At 33.2% G+C, this 16,953-nt stretch overlaps 2 protein-coding genes and 1 pseudogene across 2 annotated transcripts; 1 reads left to right on the forward strand and 2 right to left on the reverse strand.

Moving 5' to 3' along the window:
* The first annotated feature begins 2,644 nt into the window (after nucleotides 1-2,644).
* On the forward strand, nucleotides 2,645-6,107 carry LOC114369720 (annotated as a pseudogene).
* A 647-nt stretch (nucleotides 6,108-6,754) lies between these two features.
* Nucleotides 6,755-9,268, reverse strand: LOC114381997 (AAA-ATPase At3g50940-like). Its single transcript, XM_028341230.1, has 2 exons — nucleotides 8,248-9,268; nucleotides 6,755-7,444 (listed from the first exon to the last, which is right to left on the reverse strand). The coding sequence occupies exons 1-2, from the start codon at nucleotides 9,223-9,225 to the stop codon at nucleotides 6,884-6,886; spliced, it is 1,539 nt and encodes a 512-aa protein (XP_028197031.1). The 5' UTR covers nucleotides 9,226-9,268; the 3' UTR covers nucleotides 6,755-6,883.
* Nucleotides 9,269-13,184: 3,916 nt separating this feature from the next.
* Nucleotides 13,185-15,786, reverse strand: LOC114382006 (AAA-ATPase At3g50940-like). The gene is made up of 2 exons (XM_028341240.1): nucleotides 14,727-15,786; nucleotides 13,185-13,982 (listed from the first exon to the last, which is right to left on the reverse strand). The coding sequence occupies exons 1-2, from the start codon at nucleotides 15,735-15,737 to the stop codon at nucleotides 13,497-13,499; spliced, it is 1,497 nt and encodes a 498-aa protein (XP_028197041.1). The 5' UTR covers nucleotides 15,738-15,786; the 3' UTR covers nucleotides 13,185-13,496.
* Between the last annotated feature and the right edge of the window lie 1,167 nt (nucleotides 15,787-16,953).

Genomic DNA, 16,953 nt, shown 5'->3' on the forward strand with positions numbered 1-16,953 from the left:
TGCTGTAGCTATCTGAAATCGTCCCTTAAGAAAGGAGACAGAGGGCAATTGCTTGATGCACCCCCTTTTTGCTTCCTGCACCTCCCAGAAAAGACCTGAACAGACACAAATACCCTCGCCTCTCCCAAGCAAGTCCCACCTCCATCTAATATCACTGTCAACCAAAACACCGCTGCTGCAACCACCCACCACCATCTTCGTCGACCCTTATGCAGAAAAAAAAAAGCTTAGACGAAGTCAAAAAGGAAAGTGAGATACAAAACTTAACCTTATTTCGAAAAGATCTTTCCATAATACATTTTTTACACTTATAAAAAGACCCTTTTAAAAGTATATTTGTATACTTCATGTAAATAATGACACACTTTGAATACAAGGAAATTTTATTTCTTTTTTATACTACCTTGGCATCATAGGGGTACGAAGATAGGGTTGGAAAAAATGCATAATATATACTATAGTAAAATATGGTCTCATGAAGAAAGACATATTCAATTTCTATTGTTTCTTCCCATAATAGTGCACTTGAGTCTTGAAGAATAAGGAAGAGGGACTCAAGGCCTTTTCTTATCCCTTTACGACATGGATGTTACTTGCACTGCTAGATTGAAACTATAAAATTAAACAATAAACCTGAAAAAAGAAAAATGATAAAAAAATACATCACACATGAGCATTGATAACAAATTAATTCTTACAATGCTATCCACAAATTTGAGTGGACTGAGCGAATATTATATGAATATTATTAGAAGTTATAAAAGGTGAGAGATTGAAATTGACGGTGTTATATTCTTTTTATTTCTAGTTTTGCTTTTTTCTTGTAGATGTGTTTTGTTGACAACATTATAAAATTGATCAATTTTTATATGAGATCATGGTGTAAAATGGTTGCAAGCATAATGAAAACAACATTAAAAACATCTCTTGCAAAAAAAAATGTTTTAAAACTTCCATAAAGGTCTTTCTAGTATATTTTTATACTTCCAAAAAGACTATTCAAAAAGTCAATTTTTAGGAGTATAAAAATTGACTTTTGGAATAATCTTTTTGGAAGTATAAAAATTGACTTCTAGAACAATCTTTCTAGAAGTATAAAAGTATACTTTCAAAAAGGCCTTTCCATAAATGTAAAAAGAAAAAGTATATTCTCGAAATGTCTTTTTTGGTAGTGTAAAAAAGATAGTATATTTTTGGAAAAACATTTCTAGAATATGGTCAAGTTTTGTACCTCGCTTTTCTTTTTGACTTTGTATGCACTTTTTTTCTACCCGAGGAATGGTGGTGTGTTTGGGTCGACAATGGTATTGAGTGGAGGTGGGACTTGCTTGGGAGAGGCAGGGGTATTTGTGTTTATTCAGGTCTTATTGAAGGTAGAAGAAGTAAAAAGGGTTGTGCAGGAAGCCATTACCGAGATAGAGGAATCAGGTGTGGACTGGGCCGTCTAGAAACATTTGTTAATCATGGCCCAAAATTTCTAACTCCACTCTTCAAAGACAAAAAACAAATCAAAGTAAATTTGTTTTCTAATATGTATACTATGTTTATTTTCTAGTATTATATAAAGTGAATATCTGATAGAAAAAAAAAAGAAAAATAAGCAACTTATAAAGTTGGGAAGAGAAACTCTTCCATACGTAACCAATTCAATTTTTAATAAAGATTAATCACTCGTAAAGTTAATAAATATGTTGTATTAATTTTTTATAATTATTTAATTTGAATAGGAGATAGATTTTCTCAAAAGGTTTAACCGCACGTTAGCAATCCAAACATGAATTTATCACAGACAATTAGCTCACGTAATATGTACTTAATTTTGTTTTAAGTAGGATTTTGAGTTTATACTTTGAGAGTAGAAAATTTTCTTGGAGCACTAATCTCAGCATATTGCCATATGGGGGATATTCTCAACTTGAATAAAATAAATATAGTTAAAAAATATGGATCTGATAATTAAACTAGAGAAAATCTAAATACAGAAGATAGCATATAGAAAAATACTTTATCTTATAATAAAATCAAATTCAAATATATTTTTTTATAGAATATAAAATCAAATTCACATGATCTGCCTAAAAGAAAAGGACCAAAACAAGAAAATTGGCATTTTATGAAATACTCAAATATCATTAGTGATATAAATTATTACAACTACAAAAATCAATAGTGATATAAATTATTACAACTACAAAAATCAAATGAATAAACATAAATGATTAATATGTTGAAGTTAAAATTAAATCATTTGAGATACTATTTAAATTTTATTCTTAGCGAAAACAATTTTTAACTAATTTGTTGATGGAATTTTGAATTAATTAGGGTCCTTTCCAATGATGAGGTTAATACCAAAAAAAAAAAAATTAGTACAACTACAAAGAAAATCACCCTTCAAAAGATTACACTGGTGATAGTGGTAAACAGTAACAGTGTTTCTCAAGTTACTTGATAAGTATCTATGAGAAAATAACTAGTCAAGTAAGTAACTTCTATAAAACAATCATTTCTTTAATAGTATTCTCAAGTTAATTAATTTTAATTTTTAGAACCAACATAAGGACTGAAGTTGCTCTTAAGTATTGAATTCGATTTAGACTTATCTACACTACTCCTCCCACAATTGATCAATCACTTTTAAAGAATGCGTTGGCCATTTGAAAGAGCATATGAATTAGATCATCATGCAAAGAAGGACTGGTTTGTTGATTCTGGGCAGAAGTCTGGCCTTTATGCGTGGGTTGCCCGAGCAGATGACTACAAAGTGAACAATATCTATGGAGAACAACTGCAAAAGATGGGCGATCTCAAAACCATACCTGAGCGTATGGAAGAAGAAGCTAGGAAGCAGGATATACTTGTCTCCAATTTGACTAGCATTATCGAAGTCAAGAACCAGCACTTAAAAGAGATTGAAGTGAGATGTCATGAGACTACGAACAAAATGAACCTTGCTATGAATGAAAAAGATAAACTCATTCAAACTTATAATGAAGGTATCTATTTTATTGAGCCTTAGGACCAGATGGCCATATACTGCTTGAATCATTGTAGTGGTTAGCACCATAGGATTTACTATTGCTAAATTAATTTCCTAAGAATATTGTGCTGGAATTCAATTTTATATTTTAACAATTGATTATTATTTTAAAATGCTGCTGATCTGTTGTAAGTTGCAACGACATTGTTTTATGTTATGATTCCTTGACTTCAGAGATAAAGAAAATGCGGAAAATTGATTTGCAAAAGTGTGAGGTACATAATGAAAGTGAAAGGAAAAGGTTGGCAGAAGAAATTCAGGAGGTATAGTTTTTTTTCTTATTTTATTGCATCTCCTGTTGTATACTATTGTTTTAAATTGATTGATTATTGTGGTTGATGTTTAGATCAATCTTTTATGCTAGTAGATCTTGAATAATTATCTTTTATGATAGTAGATCTTGCCACGTGTATTAGCAAGATATTTCGAATGTTGTCTTCTGTTTTTATTTAGTGTACAATTCTCATTTTTAAGGATTTTGATTAAGGACTATATAAATCATTTTTACATAACCTATTTTTTTGCTGTGTGATGGGGCTATGATGCACTGATACAGTATGAGTATTAGATACAATATGGATTTGATACGGCGATACGTCATTTCTTAAAAAATATAGGATATGATATCTAGGATTGTTAACTAATTTATAAGTATACTAAATTGTCACAAATAAAGTTAAAATGGAGGTTAAGTGTCGAATTTACATAGACTTTGTTTGTACTTAGATTGGTGTAAACCCAATTTTTCTTAAAAAACTTTTGAATAAAAAAGATGAATTCAAAATGTAAATATGTTTGGACTTAGTATACCAAACTACTTGATATGTAATGTTAATAATTTTTCTTATCTAATATTACCCTAGTTTTTATCCACATCTACTTTGATACTCTAATCAAGTGAAAAAGCCTAATTTAGTTATTTTCTCTCCCAAATTCATTTGCAAAGATAAAATAGTAAATTGCATTAAGAATAAAGATACATAGGCTAAACAAACTCATTCTATTTCTTGACATGATTTCATTTAGATGTCATTTCTCAGTTCTTTACAAAATAAACATTTCTCAATGCACAGATGCATGAGTATGAGACCACAATCAACAACAATAAGCTCAGAAAATAACAATAAAAACTGAAATTACATTAAATAGATAATAGAGAAAAATTATATTACAAGAGTTTGGTCATTAATATTTCAACAATGGAAATTTAGTCTTTCATTGTCATGAGAGGGTTTTCACTTTAGGGGTTGATGGAAATGAAACCGTCTGTGGACTCTTGAATTACCCCTATTGTATCTTTGGGACCTCCGATTCGCATTGATCAGAAGGATTCTCAATAAAGTCTCTTTACATTCAATTCTTGTTCTTCTCTCTCTAATTTCTGGTCGAATCTTATCAATGTGCTTAAAAGGCTTGTGGAAGGCTTGTTTAAAACTGCTGGCATTTTTATTGGATTTGCATAATGCAACAAAAAATAGCTCTCTTCAGATGGCTGCTCTGGAGCAAGAGAAAGCTGATGAAAATGTTATGAAACTTGCTAAGATCAACAGGTGTGGTACCTATCTTTTAGCTATGTTAATAACCAAAAGTGTCCTTGTCAACACCAGAATGACATGGTATTAATGCTATTTGAATACCTATTTATACAGAGGCAAAAAGAACAACTCCATGCTAAAATCATTCAGCTTCAAAAACAACTTGATAAGAAACAAGAGCTGGAGTTGGAGATTCAACAATTAAAAGGAACATTAAATGTGTTGAAGCACATGGAAGATGATGAAGATGCAGAAGTTCTGAAGAAGGTAGATACTTTACAAAAGGATTTAAGAGACAAGGAGCAGTCACTTGAAGACTTAGTAGATGCATTGAACCAAGCACTTATCGTTAAAGAGCGTGAGAGTAATGATAAGCTGCAGGAAGCTCGAAAAGCATTGGTTGATGTGTGTTTTTTCAAATATTTCTTCCTACTGATTCTTCAAATTAATTTGTAAGAGCATCTCAATGAGATCCATTCCAGTGTCACTATTCTTTCACTTGGCTCATGGAATGGTAGTGTTTTTATTGGTGATTTTACTTGCCCATTTTGAGTGCTGTATGAATTGAAATACGGATGGTCTTATAAGTTACAAATTTACATTTTCTTATGGAGCATTTCCACTTTTTTTCTATTTGATTAACTCTGGTGTGAACTTTTATGATTCATAGCAAGGTAGCAAAGTGACTTGAGTAAAATTAAAATCTCATCAGTTCTATTTCATCTAATAGACTCATAATACTCGATGCTTTTAATGGCTCATTAGTTCATTTGATTATGTAGACGAGACCTAACTGTGATCGAGTGGATATTCTTTGCTTGTGTTATTTTCTGAAAATAATTTGCAATTCTTAAAGCTTTCTTGAACTTTTTACTGTCCAATATTGCTTATTCAAGACTTGATAGTAATCTTTTCTCTCACTTGCAGGGTATGAAAGAGCTATCATCTCATGGCAATATTCGCTTGAAGAGAATGGGAGAACTTGACACTATACCATTCCATGACGCAATGAAGAAAAGATATAATGAAGAGGAAGCTGAAGAGAGAGCTTCAGAACTGTGCTCATTGTGGGAAGAGTATCTAAAGAATCCTGATTGCCATCCATTCAAAGTTACCATGGTTGAAGGGAAAGAAAAAGTGTGCCTGTTAAACATATAGATCTCCTGAAATTATCTTGAAATCTACATGCTTCATTGCATGTCATACTTAATCAAACTTGGTTCACTCCGTTATTTATCTATATTCTCTCAATGACAATAAATGTTTTGTAATCTGGCTTCATGTATTTTTCATTTCAGGCAATTGTTAGAGATGATGATGAAATGCTGAATGAGTTAAAAAATGACTTGGGTGAAGGGGCATATAAAGCAGTGGTACAGGCTTTGTCAGAGGTAAATGAACATAATCCTAGTGGGCGATACTTAACCTCAGTAGTATGGAACTATAAAGAGGGAAGGAGAGCATCTCTGAAAGAAGTACAATTTCTGTTGAATCATTGGAAAGTTCTCAAACGAAAGAGGGGAATGGTGTGAAGGTTTGTAGATAACTATATTAGGTTACTGCATTTTGTCTTTTGAACTCTGTAGCTATAGCTAGATTTTTAGAGAGAAAAAGATCTTAAAAGCTATTGGTATGTAGCTTAGTTAGTTATAACTAACAACCACCTAAAAGTTAGCCTCCATATTCTAGTATGGGAGATGACATTGTGAAGTTAAACTTGTATGACTATATCAATTGCCTTTTAATTTTAGCATGTTTCTTTAAGTAATTGGTATTTTGGTATAAGATATAGGCTTAAATATATTTTTTATTTCCGTAATATGTTGTGTTTTTGGTTTTAGTATTATATTTTTTTCTTTTTTTTTAAACGGATCTTGTAATATTTTTTTTTTTTTGGTTTTAATCCTTGTGATATATTTTTTTTTATTTTAATTCCTATAATATTTTGTTTATTTTGAATTATTTCTTTTTAAAATAATTTGATAGGAATTAAAGACAAATGATCTACATATTACATTCGCAAAAATGAAAAAATAAATATATTACAAGTATCAAAACTAAAACAAATAAATTTTACAAGAAATGAAAAAAAAATTATAAAGAAAAAAAAATATTACAAAGACTAAAAACATTTAAATCTAAAATATATTTTATTGACTATGATCCAATTAAGACAATATCAAGCCAAGTTAAAAAGGTGTTGGATATAAAAATCTGTCTGTTGTATTATTTAAACATGAGCTAAATCAGTCAAGGTTAAGTTAACGGATTTTATTTAACATGAACTGTTTGTAGAAGATTAGAGTACCTACATGCGAGGCAAAGCCGTAACTACAACTATATTTGGGGTGCTAAGCTGATTACAATGTACGTCCTCTCTTGTCATTCTTTGAGTACCCACACCATTTTTTCTCTTGCTGATACAAACGGGTCTTTTCTGCTTGCAACCAACTTTGGACCTTTTAGATTGGCGAAGTTCTGTTTTATGTGAACCATCATTCTCACACACATCACCTTCCATCTTCTTCCTCTTAAGCAGCTTTAGGAACCCTTCTAGCGCCGTGTCAGCATCTTCGCTCTTCATCAGTTCCTCTGCCACTTGTGCTGGGGTTATCTCCATGTCCTCTATCAGCCCTTCAATCTTCCCGAAGAGGTGATGATCTGGGGCGATGTCTAGGTAGTTTGAGGCCAAAACCTTGAAGCCGTGGTAGGAGCAGTAGGACATGTGAATGTGCATGTCCATTCTTCCTGGCCGCAGCAGTGCCGGGTCTAGCCTTTCCTTGTGGTTGGTGGTGAGTATGATGATTCTCTCGTCTCCACAACTCGACCATAACCCATCTATGAAGTTGAGTAATCCACACAAACTCAACTGCATCCATCCACCAAATTATATTGATGGTTAATTTTTTATTTCATTAGAACACATAATCAGTACTCAAGCTCAATTAACGGCGGTTACTATTTTTAGAATAGTATCAAAATATATAAGGATATATGAAGGATAACATATTAATCAGAGTGAGAGATGTAAAAAAGAATGAACCTAACCCATTCAAATCGGCAACTAGTGAAAAATTTGAGCACGAGGTCTTAACTTCAAACTTCACTATTTTATTGTAAGAAATAAATAAAAATGAACGTGTCACTGAGAAGAACTCTTATTCTATTATGGAGGACATTCATTTCTCATGAAAACTCAACATGTAATATTCAGAGGGGGGAAAAATAATCCTTCCTTCCTTCCAAACTGAAACCAAAGGATGGACAGAACACATAGGATAGACTTTCTGTCCCTCCAGTTTGCATCGTTTGTGTTTCCAGTGTTCCAAACATGCCCTTAAGGAAATAGTAAATAATGAAAGAATGATTCTTGAAGAAATAGTAAATAGTGAACGAGTGAGTTAAAAAAGAAAAAGGTAGAAGTATAGGACAAGGAAGACTAGTGATTATTTGTATGTATACTACAACAAGAACCAAGTCATGTGAGTGGATTGGAACTATGGGACATAACCATCTCAAGCCAAGAATAATTCTTAGACAGAATAGTTACCTACCTACCTTTAGCATCCAAATTATGAGTAGAGAATCCATGTAAAGCCAATCAAGGTACTTTGCAGTTCAATACGTACTTGTAGGATAACATAGGAGAGGAAGATACTTAAGATGACCAACCTGCACATCAGGTTGCTTACGTCCATCTCCATGCCTAGGCCCTGGCAGATCGACAGTACTGCAATCGATGTCCTCAATCACCAGAATAGACCTGTTTTCAGTTGCTAGCAACAACTTTCTGAGGTCGGAATCGGTCACTAAGTTGTCAAGCTGAAGATCATAGATATCAAACTTCAAGTAGTTAGCCATGGCTGCGATCAAGCTCGATTTGCCGGTACCTGGAGGGCCGTACAACAAGTACCCGCGTTTCCAAGCCCTCCCAACTTTCCTATAATACTTCCTCCTCCTCACAAACCTGCTCAAATCCTCCATGATGGCACTCTTCTGCTCTGCCTCCAAAGCCAGCGTCTCAAACGTTGAAGGGTGGTCTAAATTAATAGAATCCCACTTGAACCCTCCATAACCATATGAAGTGTTGAGAGTGTGCATCTTCAACACCCTCTCCTCGTCCTTCATCTCCTTTTCCTTCTCAAGAATGAAAGGCAAGTAAGTTCCCAACACCATCTCCTTGTGCTTCTTCTCAAAGCTTAGCTCAAAGTACTTCTTTTCTGCTCTTGTGGGACTATTGCTCTTCTCAGACTCTGAGCAGATTAGTTTCCAGTTGAGCTTAACCCCGTTGAACCAATCAACTAGCTCTTCACCCTTTTCCAGCCTAATGGAGAGTTTTTTCTCCTTTGGACTCTTGCTGATGTTGAGCCTCTCATTTTCTGGGGTGATTTTGGTGGACAAGTAAACCTCTGCAGCGTCGTAGACATGGTTGCGCGCTATGCCACTGGAGTACTCTTCGATGATGAGGGCGAGGGCGTTGCAGCGAGCCTTGAAGAAGTAGCGGAAGGTGTTGGTGAGGTAGCAGCGAATTGGTTGAGGAATGAGGTCGTTGGTAATTGAACGCAGGAGCATAATGTAGGCTGTCATGGAAGCATAAGCTGAGAAGATTGAAGAGGGTGAAGCCATAGCCATGTCTCTTGAGGAAAACATGGTGGCTAAGTGTGGAGAGACAGGAGAGGGAAATTGAAACAAGTCCTAGTGATGATGCAACTGTTATTTTTAACTAGTTCTTCTATGCTTATGAGAAGAAAATTTATTTATGAACATGCATGTGGCATGATTCGATACTCTTAACTTTTCATTTCACACTTAATTGGTGTTATTATTTTTTTTCTTTATAAATTGAAAAACTTAAAAACATATTACATAAAGATTGGTGGGATAATAAACACGTGGTGATATCAAAATATTTAATAATTTCTCTATCTAAGTGTTACTACCAAGAAAAAGATGGAAATGTGAAAAAAAAAATATAAATAGAATTCTTTTTTATGTGCAATGGTAATATGAAGATTTGTATCTAGAACTTTACACAAATTATTCAAAATTTCATCATGACACCATTAGTCAAATCCTAATAGATTTATAATAGATGATATGATACAATAAAATAAGAGATATAAAAAGGTAAAAAATGTTCATTGAATATATATTATGCAAGTGTTCATGCATCATTGGAATAATTTTGTATCATCTGTTGCAAGTCATAAGGTTCATGAATAAATTTTTGTTTTCTATTGTATGTCGTTTATGAATGTGTCTACAAACCTGGTACTGATACGTGCACAGTCTAACCACGTTCCATTTAAGTTTTAATGGTGTTCCAATAACATAAAAATCATCTTTTTTAATGTTTGATATGATGTTTTAGATAATTATTATTAAAGTTAATATTTTTAATATATGTGATGATTTATGATTGAAAGAGTATAAAAATATTTAACATCATCTATGTATATCATATTTTCTCATTAAATTAATTTCTATCAAATCTACAGTATTTTTTTTCAAACCTAATGCAATAAAATCTATGAACTTTTGTTTCACAGGCTAAATTGTATTCTTAAAAATGTTATCGCTCAAAATGTTATTTTCATCAACATGTTTGATAACTTCTTAACATTTTTTGGAATATTTTAAAATTTATTTTAAATAAAAACTAAAAAATGGAATAAGTGAAAGTGTGAAGTTAAAATAACTTCTATTCTCACGAGAATATTAGTTTCTCGTTCTTTTATATGAGAATAAAAAGAAAAGAAATTATATATAATATATATTCTTAAAAATAGATTATGTTTTGAGAATAATTTCTTATAACTTATTCCAAACATGAAAATAATTCATTCATAACTCATATTCCGTAAAATAAATTTGTACGACTTCAAATAAATGTCCTGTGAAGTTCTAAAAAATCAAATCATTCTTTAGTTGTTAAAAAAAAAAAAATTAAGAGCTTGGTGCCTTGGTCTTTTGGTTGGGGTTGAAAAAAGTTCTAACATAATTGTCAATTCATGGACAGCTTTATATCTTCTGTCTTTATAAAAGGAGAAGCTTGATGTAAAAGCAGGGGAAAACCGAAAGAAGTCTCGCAGTAGAAACATGTACCACCCAATTCTTTTGTGTGGAAAATGGACAATGGGGGCGACAAAAGCATCAATAATTAGTCAACATTAAATTTTAGTCATGAAAAGTTGTGACATATATTAGATTAAGTAAAAATTAATTAATAATTACCTCTACAGTCTCCAAATAACATTATCTTACCCGTCACTTTTACACGTCTTCCTCAACCGTATCATGTGTGGTTAATGAAGCCATTGCCAAACTTTCTTTAGGTAGGAAAAAAATAGGAAAACATTCTAAAATTCATTTTTTTTAATATTCCAAACACACTCTTCTTTTAGGTTTAATTTTTAAATGAGATTAACTATAATAAATTATGTTTAATAAATCTAACTTATGAGATAGATGAAAACTTATAAGCTACAAATTAGAAACGGAAAATTGTAAATACTCTCTATTATTGATTTTTATGATAATTAATTTAAAATTTATTTATAAAGTAATTTTTAATTAGTTTACAGTATAAATTACACTAATAATGTATCAAAACTAATTATTATTTTTTTGCACAGTTTTTTTAGCTAACTGGTCCAATTGTTGAAATTTGGTTAGGTCTTTTTTTCTCGATCCAAGCAGGATGCTCACGTTGCAATGGAAAAATAACAAGCTCTATTATTGTAAACTTCTCCAACAAGGAACATAAGATAAGAAAACCAAATAATGGTTAGGTAATATATTTCTTTATTTTTGTCGAATGGAGAAATTATGCCTTTTAATTGCATTTCTTCTCTTCCTTCATGGAATTCAAAAGGTGGGCCCCATGGTTGAGCCATGCAAATTTCTCGAGAAAGATATTGGAAAATTACTGACATGGACAATTTTTTTTTTTAAAAAAGTTATAATTATATATCCTTTCTTTCTATTCATAACTTTTCGTTTAAATGTAGTTTCCATTTGGAGAGATTTTCTCATTTTCAGTTCAAGTTTTAAAAAATTAAAAAATACCCACTTTTAAATTCAGTCTTGGAATAACGTGACAGTGAGAGAAACTAAACTCATCTATGAGAATAATTTTAGAAAAAAATATTAATTTAAGATAAATTTAATGTTGTTGACTAAGTTAATCAATTTTTTTAATTTTGATAAATTAGTTATTTGAATCTTATAATAAGGACCAAAAGGAGTAATAGAATTAAGGAAAGTATTAGGTAGCATGAATCTGTGTAGTATGAAACTGTTATATGATATCACCACTCTTGATTAATTACAATTTTTTTGTGAAACTTTTATACAATACAAATATGATTTTGTTGGATATTTTGATTAAGGGAAGCACATTTTGTTGTGTTTAAAAACAAACAACGGAAACACATTCCATTGATCAAAATATATAATAGATTTGCATTTATGTTGTGTTTTTTATTTTATTTTACACCTCTCTTACACGGCATAAATGTGATTTTATTGTGTATTTTGATTAATAAAATCATGTTTTTGTGAAAATGATTTTTTTTATTAAATAGAAAAGGTGCAAAAAAGAAATGGGCTGAGAATAGCATAAATAAAGGTGAGAATAGCTGTTCCCATAGTGACACTAGCAGCTACAGGGTGGATACATTTGCCTAATAGAAAGCCCAAAGTCTTGGTAAAGATGCTTGTGGCGGAAGAAGCAACTAAACGTAGCCTTTTATTGATACCTGACAAGGGGTGTATGTAAGGAAAAGTTGCTGCTATTTACAAGGAAAGAATTTTAAATGAATTCCTCAACAATAGGAACACATGTTTACGCAAATTTTAATCATGTTATTGACCTACATCTTACTCACATTTTAATCATGTTATTTCCCACATTTAGTCCCATGTAAGTGTATGCTAAATTTTCATGTTTCGTTGCTACCTAGACAACCACATGTGGACGACCATCCCCGTGTATAAAAACTTGGACGACCATTCCCAGGCACCTAGATGACTATTCTCGAACAAAATTTCATAGAAACCTGGACGAGCTATTCCGGCAAAAAAAAATGATAAAATACACTGAATGTGCTACCCATCAAAATAGAAGCACTAGATGTGTAACGCCCGACAAAGTTAACACCTAAATCTAAATCTACACCCAAAAAACCACTTTCAAATTCAAGAATTCGACTTCATTTTAAAATACTATGATTCCTAAAAGAAAGAGTTTTTGTAATATCTTTTTCATCTTTTGTTTTTGTTTTTTGAGGAATAAAGATTCTTTTGTTTCAACTCAAAGCTTGAGTGATCACTTTTCTTATTTTAAGTTCCCTCACCACGTCGTTTTAAGAACAAATATTTAAGTCTCAGCTATTTTAAATTAGGTAATTGTGATAGAAGTGTTAGTTTCCAATAGCGACAATTGCTCAATCAACATCCAAGATATATATTTATAGTTCAGCTATTGTGAATTGGATTCATATTCTCTGCATCCAGGGATTTTCTGCATTCATGTATTTAGCTAATTGGAAGCATTCTCTGCATTCATGAAATAAAAAAGATGTGAAAGGTAAAAAGAGAGATAAAAATAAGCGTAACGACTATACATACAAAAATATAGAAGTATTCTCCGTGCCAATATGACATGAACAGTTAATGCTTTTCTTAGCAAACAAAAATATGGCGGTTTGACAATTGACACCCACTCCCGAACACTAACAACAATCCTTTTTCCATCAACAGGTAAATTGTTGGAATACAAGTGAAAAATAAAGTTTCATATTAAATAAAAATAAGAAAATTGAACACCATATAAATAAAGATAAAATTCATAAATATGAGTCTTCAAGTTTTTGATTAAGGTATGATGTTAATCAAAAGTTTCAAGAAGTGTTATTTAACTAGGTAGTAGTACTTTTCTTTTCATTATTGTTATCATCACTGTCAACTTTTTCTCCTTTACCACCATCATCAATTTCCTTTCTCTGCTGTTCCTCTTTGGCCTCTTGTTCCTTCTTTTTAGCCTCCAATTTCTGAGTTTCTTTCTTCTTTCTCATGAAATCTATAAGCTGTTCGAGGCTAGTTTCGATGTGGCTGCTCTTCAGAAGCTGTTCTGCTACCTCAGCAGGAGTCACCTGGGTTTTCTGCATCTCTTCCTCGATCTTTTCGAAGAGAGAATGCTCTTTGATTCCGAGGTAATTGGAAGCTAGCTGCCTGAAACCACAGGGAGTGCAATAGGACATGTGAATGTGAACATCCATTCGACCAGGGCGCAGCAATGCAGGGTCAAGCTTGTCCTTGTGGTTTGTTGTGAACACTATGATCCTCTCATCCCCACAACTTGACCATAACCCATCAATGAAATTAAGCAACCCCGATAGTGTAACCTGCAATAGCACCAGAAATTATTAGGCTGAAAATAATGTATTTGCAAAAGAAATTTTGGCACCCACCAACTACACTTTGCAATAGCCAACAACAGAACCTACTAGGAAGATTCAATTTTGCAGTGTGAGAATAAGTCTAACACTTATTATAAAAAAAAACAAATATTAATCAATATGAAAGTTAATTGTACGTAGAATTTAACAAAAAATGTTGGTGTCTAACTAGAAACTACCCTGAATAATCATCGCGGTCAGCAAAGATATACAAGAGGGTAAAAGTGACTAAATTCATGTTTATGCAAATCCATGACTCTTGAGGATCCAAATCCAGCCAAGGTTTTCAGTTTTCATGGATAAGGCAGAGCAAAATCAGAGCAACTGACCTTTTCACAAAAAGACAGAACAGAGCAATTACAGAAAGAACAAACTTTTTTTCTTTTTTGAAAGGAAAGAACAAACTTTCCTATTTCTAATTAATATTGTTAATCTAATAATTTTAGAAGAAAAAAAAACGCAGTGAACAGTAACAATTTTCCATCCCATAACACACACGTGTGACACAACTTTATCCTCCTTTTTTTCAGTAAATCTCCACTCCCCACAACAGAATTGTACAGCCGCATTGCTCACCCCACTTACGATCAACGTTTGAAGTTTAACAAGTCAAACCAAAAATTTCCCATCCAACAACAACACACAAATTCCACAGCACAAACAGAGATATATGTATAAAAAAAAAGAAACCTGTCTGTCGTTGTTATGTCCAGAAGCAGCTCTGGCCTCAGCTCTCCGATCATGAAACTCAACAGTGCAATCAATGTCCTCCACAACAAGAATGGACCTATTCGCCATTGCAATGAGCAACCTCCTGAGCTCCGAGTTAGCATTCAGCTCCGTCAGCTCCAAATCATACACATCAAACTTCAAGTAATTCGCCATGGCAGCAATCAAGCTCGATTTCCCGGTGCCGGGAGGACCATACAGCAAATACCCTCTCTTCCACGCCTTCCCAACTCTCCTATAATACTCCTTCCTCTTTACGAACCTCTCCAAGTCCCTCATGACAAACTCCTTCGCGCCACGCTCCATCGCCAGCGTGTCGAACGTGGCGGGATGGTCCAGCTTCATCCCCACCCACGCGTCGCTGATGTTGCCGTACATGTTCTGGTAGTCGACTGTGAAGATCTTAAGCGCTTTTGTAGCTTGTTTCATGGACTTGGCTTCGTTGAGGATATAGGGAAGATAGGTTTGGAGCACCATGTCTTTATGCTTCTTGTTAAAAGTGAGTTCGAGGGAGCGAACCTCGGATTTCATGGTGGCGTTGAGGTCGCGAGGGTTGTGGAAGCCTCTGGACTCGACCTGACGGCAGACGAGAACCCAGTTAAATTTCATGCTTCTGAAAACGTCGGTTAAGGACTCGTTGCGCTCCATTGTGAGGGCGAAGGTTGTGTCTGTCTCGGGCTTGCTGACTTTAAGTCTGCGTGTGTTGGGAGAGATTTTGGCGCCGAGGTAGGTTTCGGCGGCCTCGTAGATTTGGTTGTTGAGGAGGCCGTCGAACTCGTCGATGACCAGGGTTATCTCGGAGGAGAAGCGCCAGAACATGCTGTGGATGCCGTTGGTGATGTAGGACCGGAGCTCCGACGGGAGGAGGTCGCTCGCCACGGAGCGGACCACCATTGCGGTGGCAGCCACCGAGGCCGCCGCCGAGAGCACCGTCTTGGCGGTGGCCAGGTTGGAGGAGGAAAAGAAGGACATTTTGAGTTAGGGGGTGAGAGTGGTGTATTGGCTGTTTTAATAGGAATCAATGCAATTTTTTTCAAATGGGAAAAACCGGAGAAAGATCAAGAAGTGGGCTTCTGGTTGACCCCCAACCAACGTATTTGACTGGCTGGACACTAGACTTGCCGAGCAAGGGAGGGCGTTGATTTTTTCTTGAAAAGGCCAAAAAATATAAATAAAAATTGCACTTTCTTTTTATTTTTTATATTCCTTAAAATATATAATTCAGTATTTCAGTCTTGTTATATTTGTAAAAACTCAAATTATCTAATTTATTTCATTTTTTTATGATAATAAATAGTCAAATATTTTTTTAATCCTCTAAATTAAAATTGAAGACTAAAAAAATTAATTTTTAATTTAGAGGATTAAAAAAGATATTTTCAAATTTGACAAACTAAAAGTATATTTTAATTCAATAAATATTTCCTAAATTTTTTTCTTCAAAATTATCATCATTATTAATACTCTTTTATCTATTCTAATTGTATATCATTATAATTTATTTTAATTAAGGACATTTTAATATAAAAGTAATTATTTCTATCTTGAATCCTCTTTGCTAATTGAATTAACCCCTCCTGGTATTATGTTAAATTAAAACTTTCATGTTCTTTACTAATTTGTTTTATCCACCTAAAATTAATCCTATTATCGTCATTTAAAATCTAAACTCTCTTATTATAGTTTTGATGCACTAATAAGTTCTAGGTAAGTAGGCGTCTAACATCATGCAAATGATGATCAAGTGTCACACATGTATAAACTTTATAAGAGAATAATTAAAATAACACAATTAAAAAGATCTTCAAAATAACTAGATTAACATAAACAAATGTCAAGGGTTAGATCATTATCCAAAAACAAGGATGACTAGTCACACATAGCCATGGAAACTAAAAACAAGAAAAATAAAGAACCTCAAACTAGAATAAAGAGGGAAAGAGAAGAAGCAATCCTATGCTCTCGCTCTATACCGTCAATGCGTCCATAGTTTGAAATCTCTAAATCAGAGTCTAAACACCTAGTTAAAGTCACAAGCCTAAAGTCTATAATGCCAAAATACAAAAAAAAAAAAAGTAGCAAAGCATAAAATCTAATTGCACTGACATTCTTGTGATCATGGTCATGGGGTTGTGATCTTCGAATAAGTGTTATTTGGACTCCAAATCAGATGTTTGATCATGGGGTC

Source organism: Glycine soja, chromosome 2 (genome assembly GCF_004193775.1).
Source record: "Glycine soja cultivar W05 chromosome 2, ASM419377v2, whole genome shotgun sequence".
NCBI lineage: Eukaryota > Viridiplantae > Streptophyta > Magnoliopsida > Fabales > Fabaceae > Glycine > Glycine soja.

Coding starts and splice junctions, on each gene's coding strand:
- LOC114381997 (XM_028341230.1), bottom strand. CDS start 9,225: ATGTTTTCCTCAAGAGACATGGCTATGGCTTCACCCTCTTCAATCTTC. Junction 7,445..8,247: donor GTAAGCAACCTGATGTGCAG/GTTGGTCATCTT, acceptor GGATGGATGCAG/TTGAGTTTGTGTGGATTACT.
- LOC114382006 (XM_028341240.1), bottom strand. CDS start 15,737: ATGTCCTTCTTTTCCTCCTCCAACCTGGCCACCGCCAAGACGGTGCTC. Junction 13,983..14,726: donor GACATAACAACGACAGACAG/GTTTCTTTTTTT, acceptor GTGCTATTGCAG/GTTACACTATCGGGGTTGCT.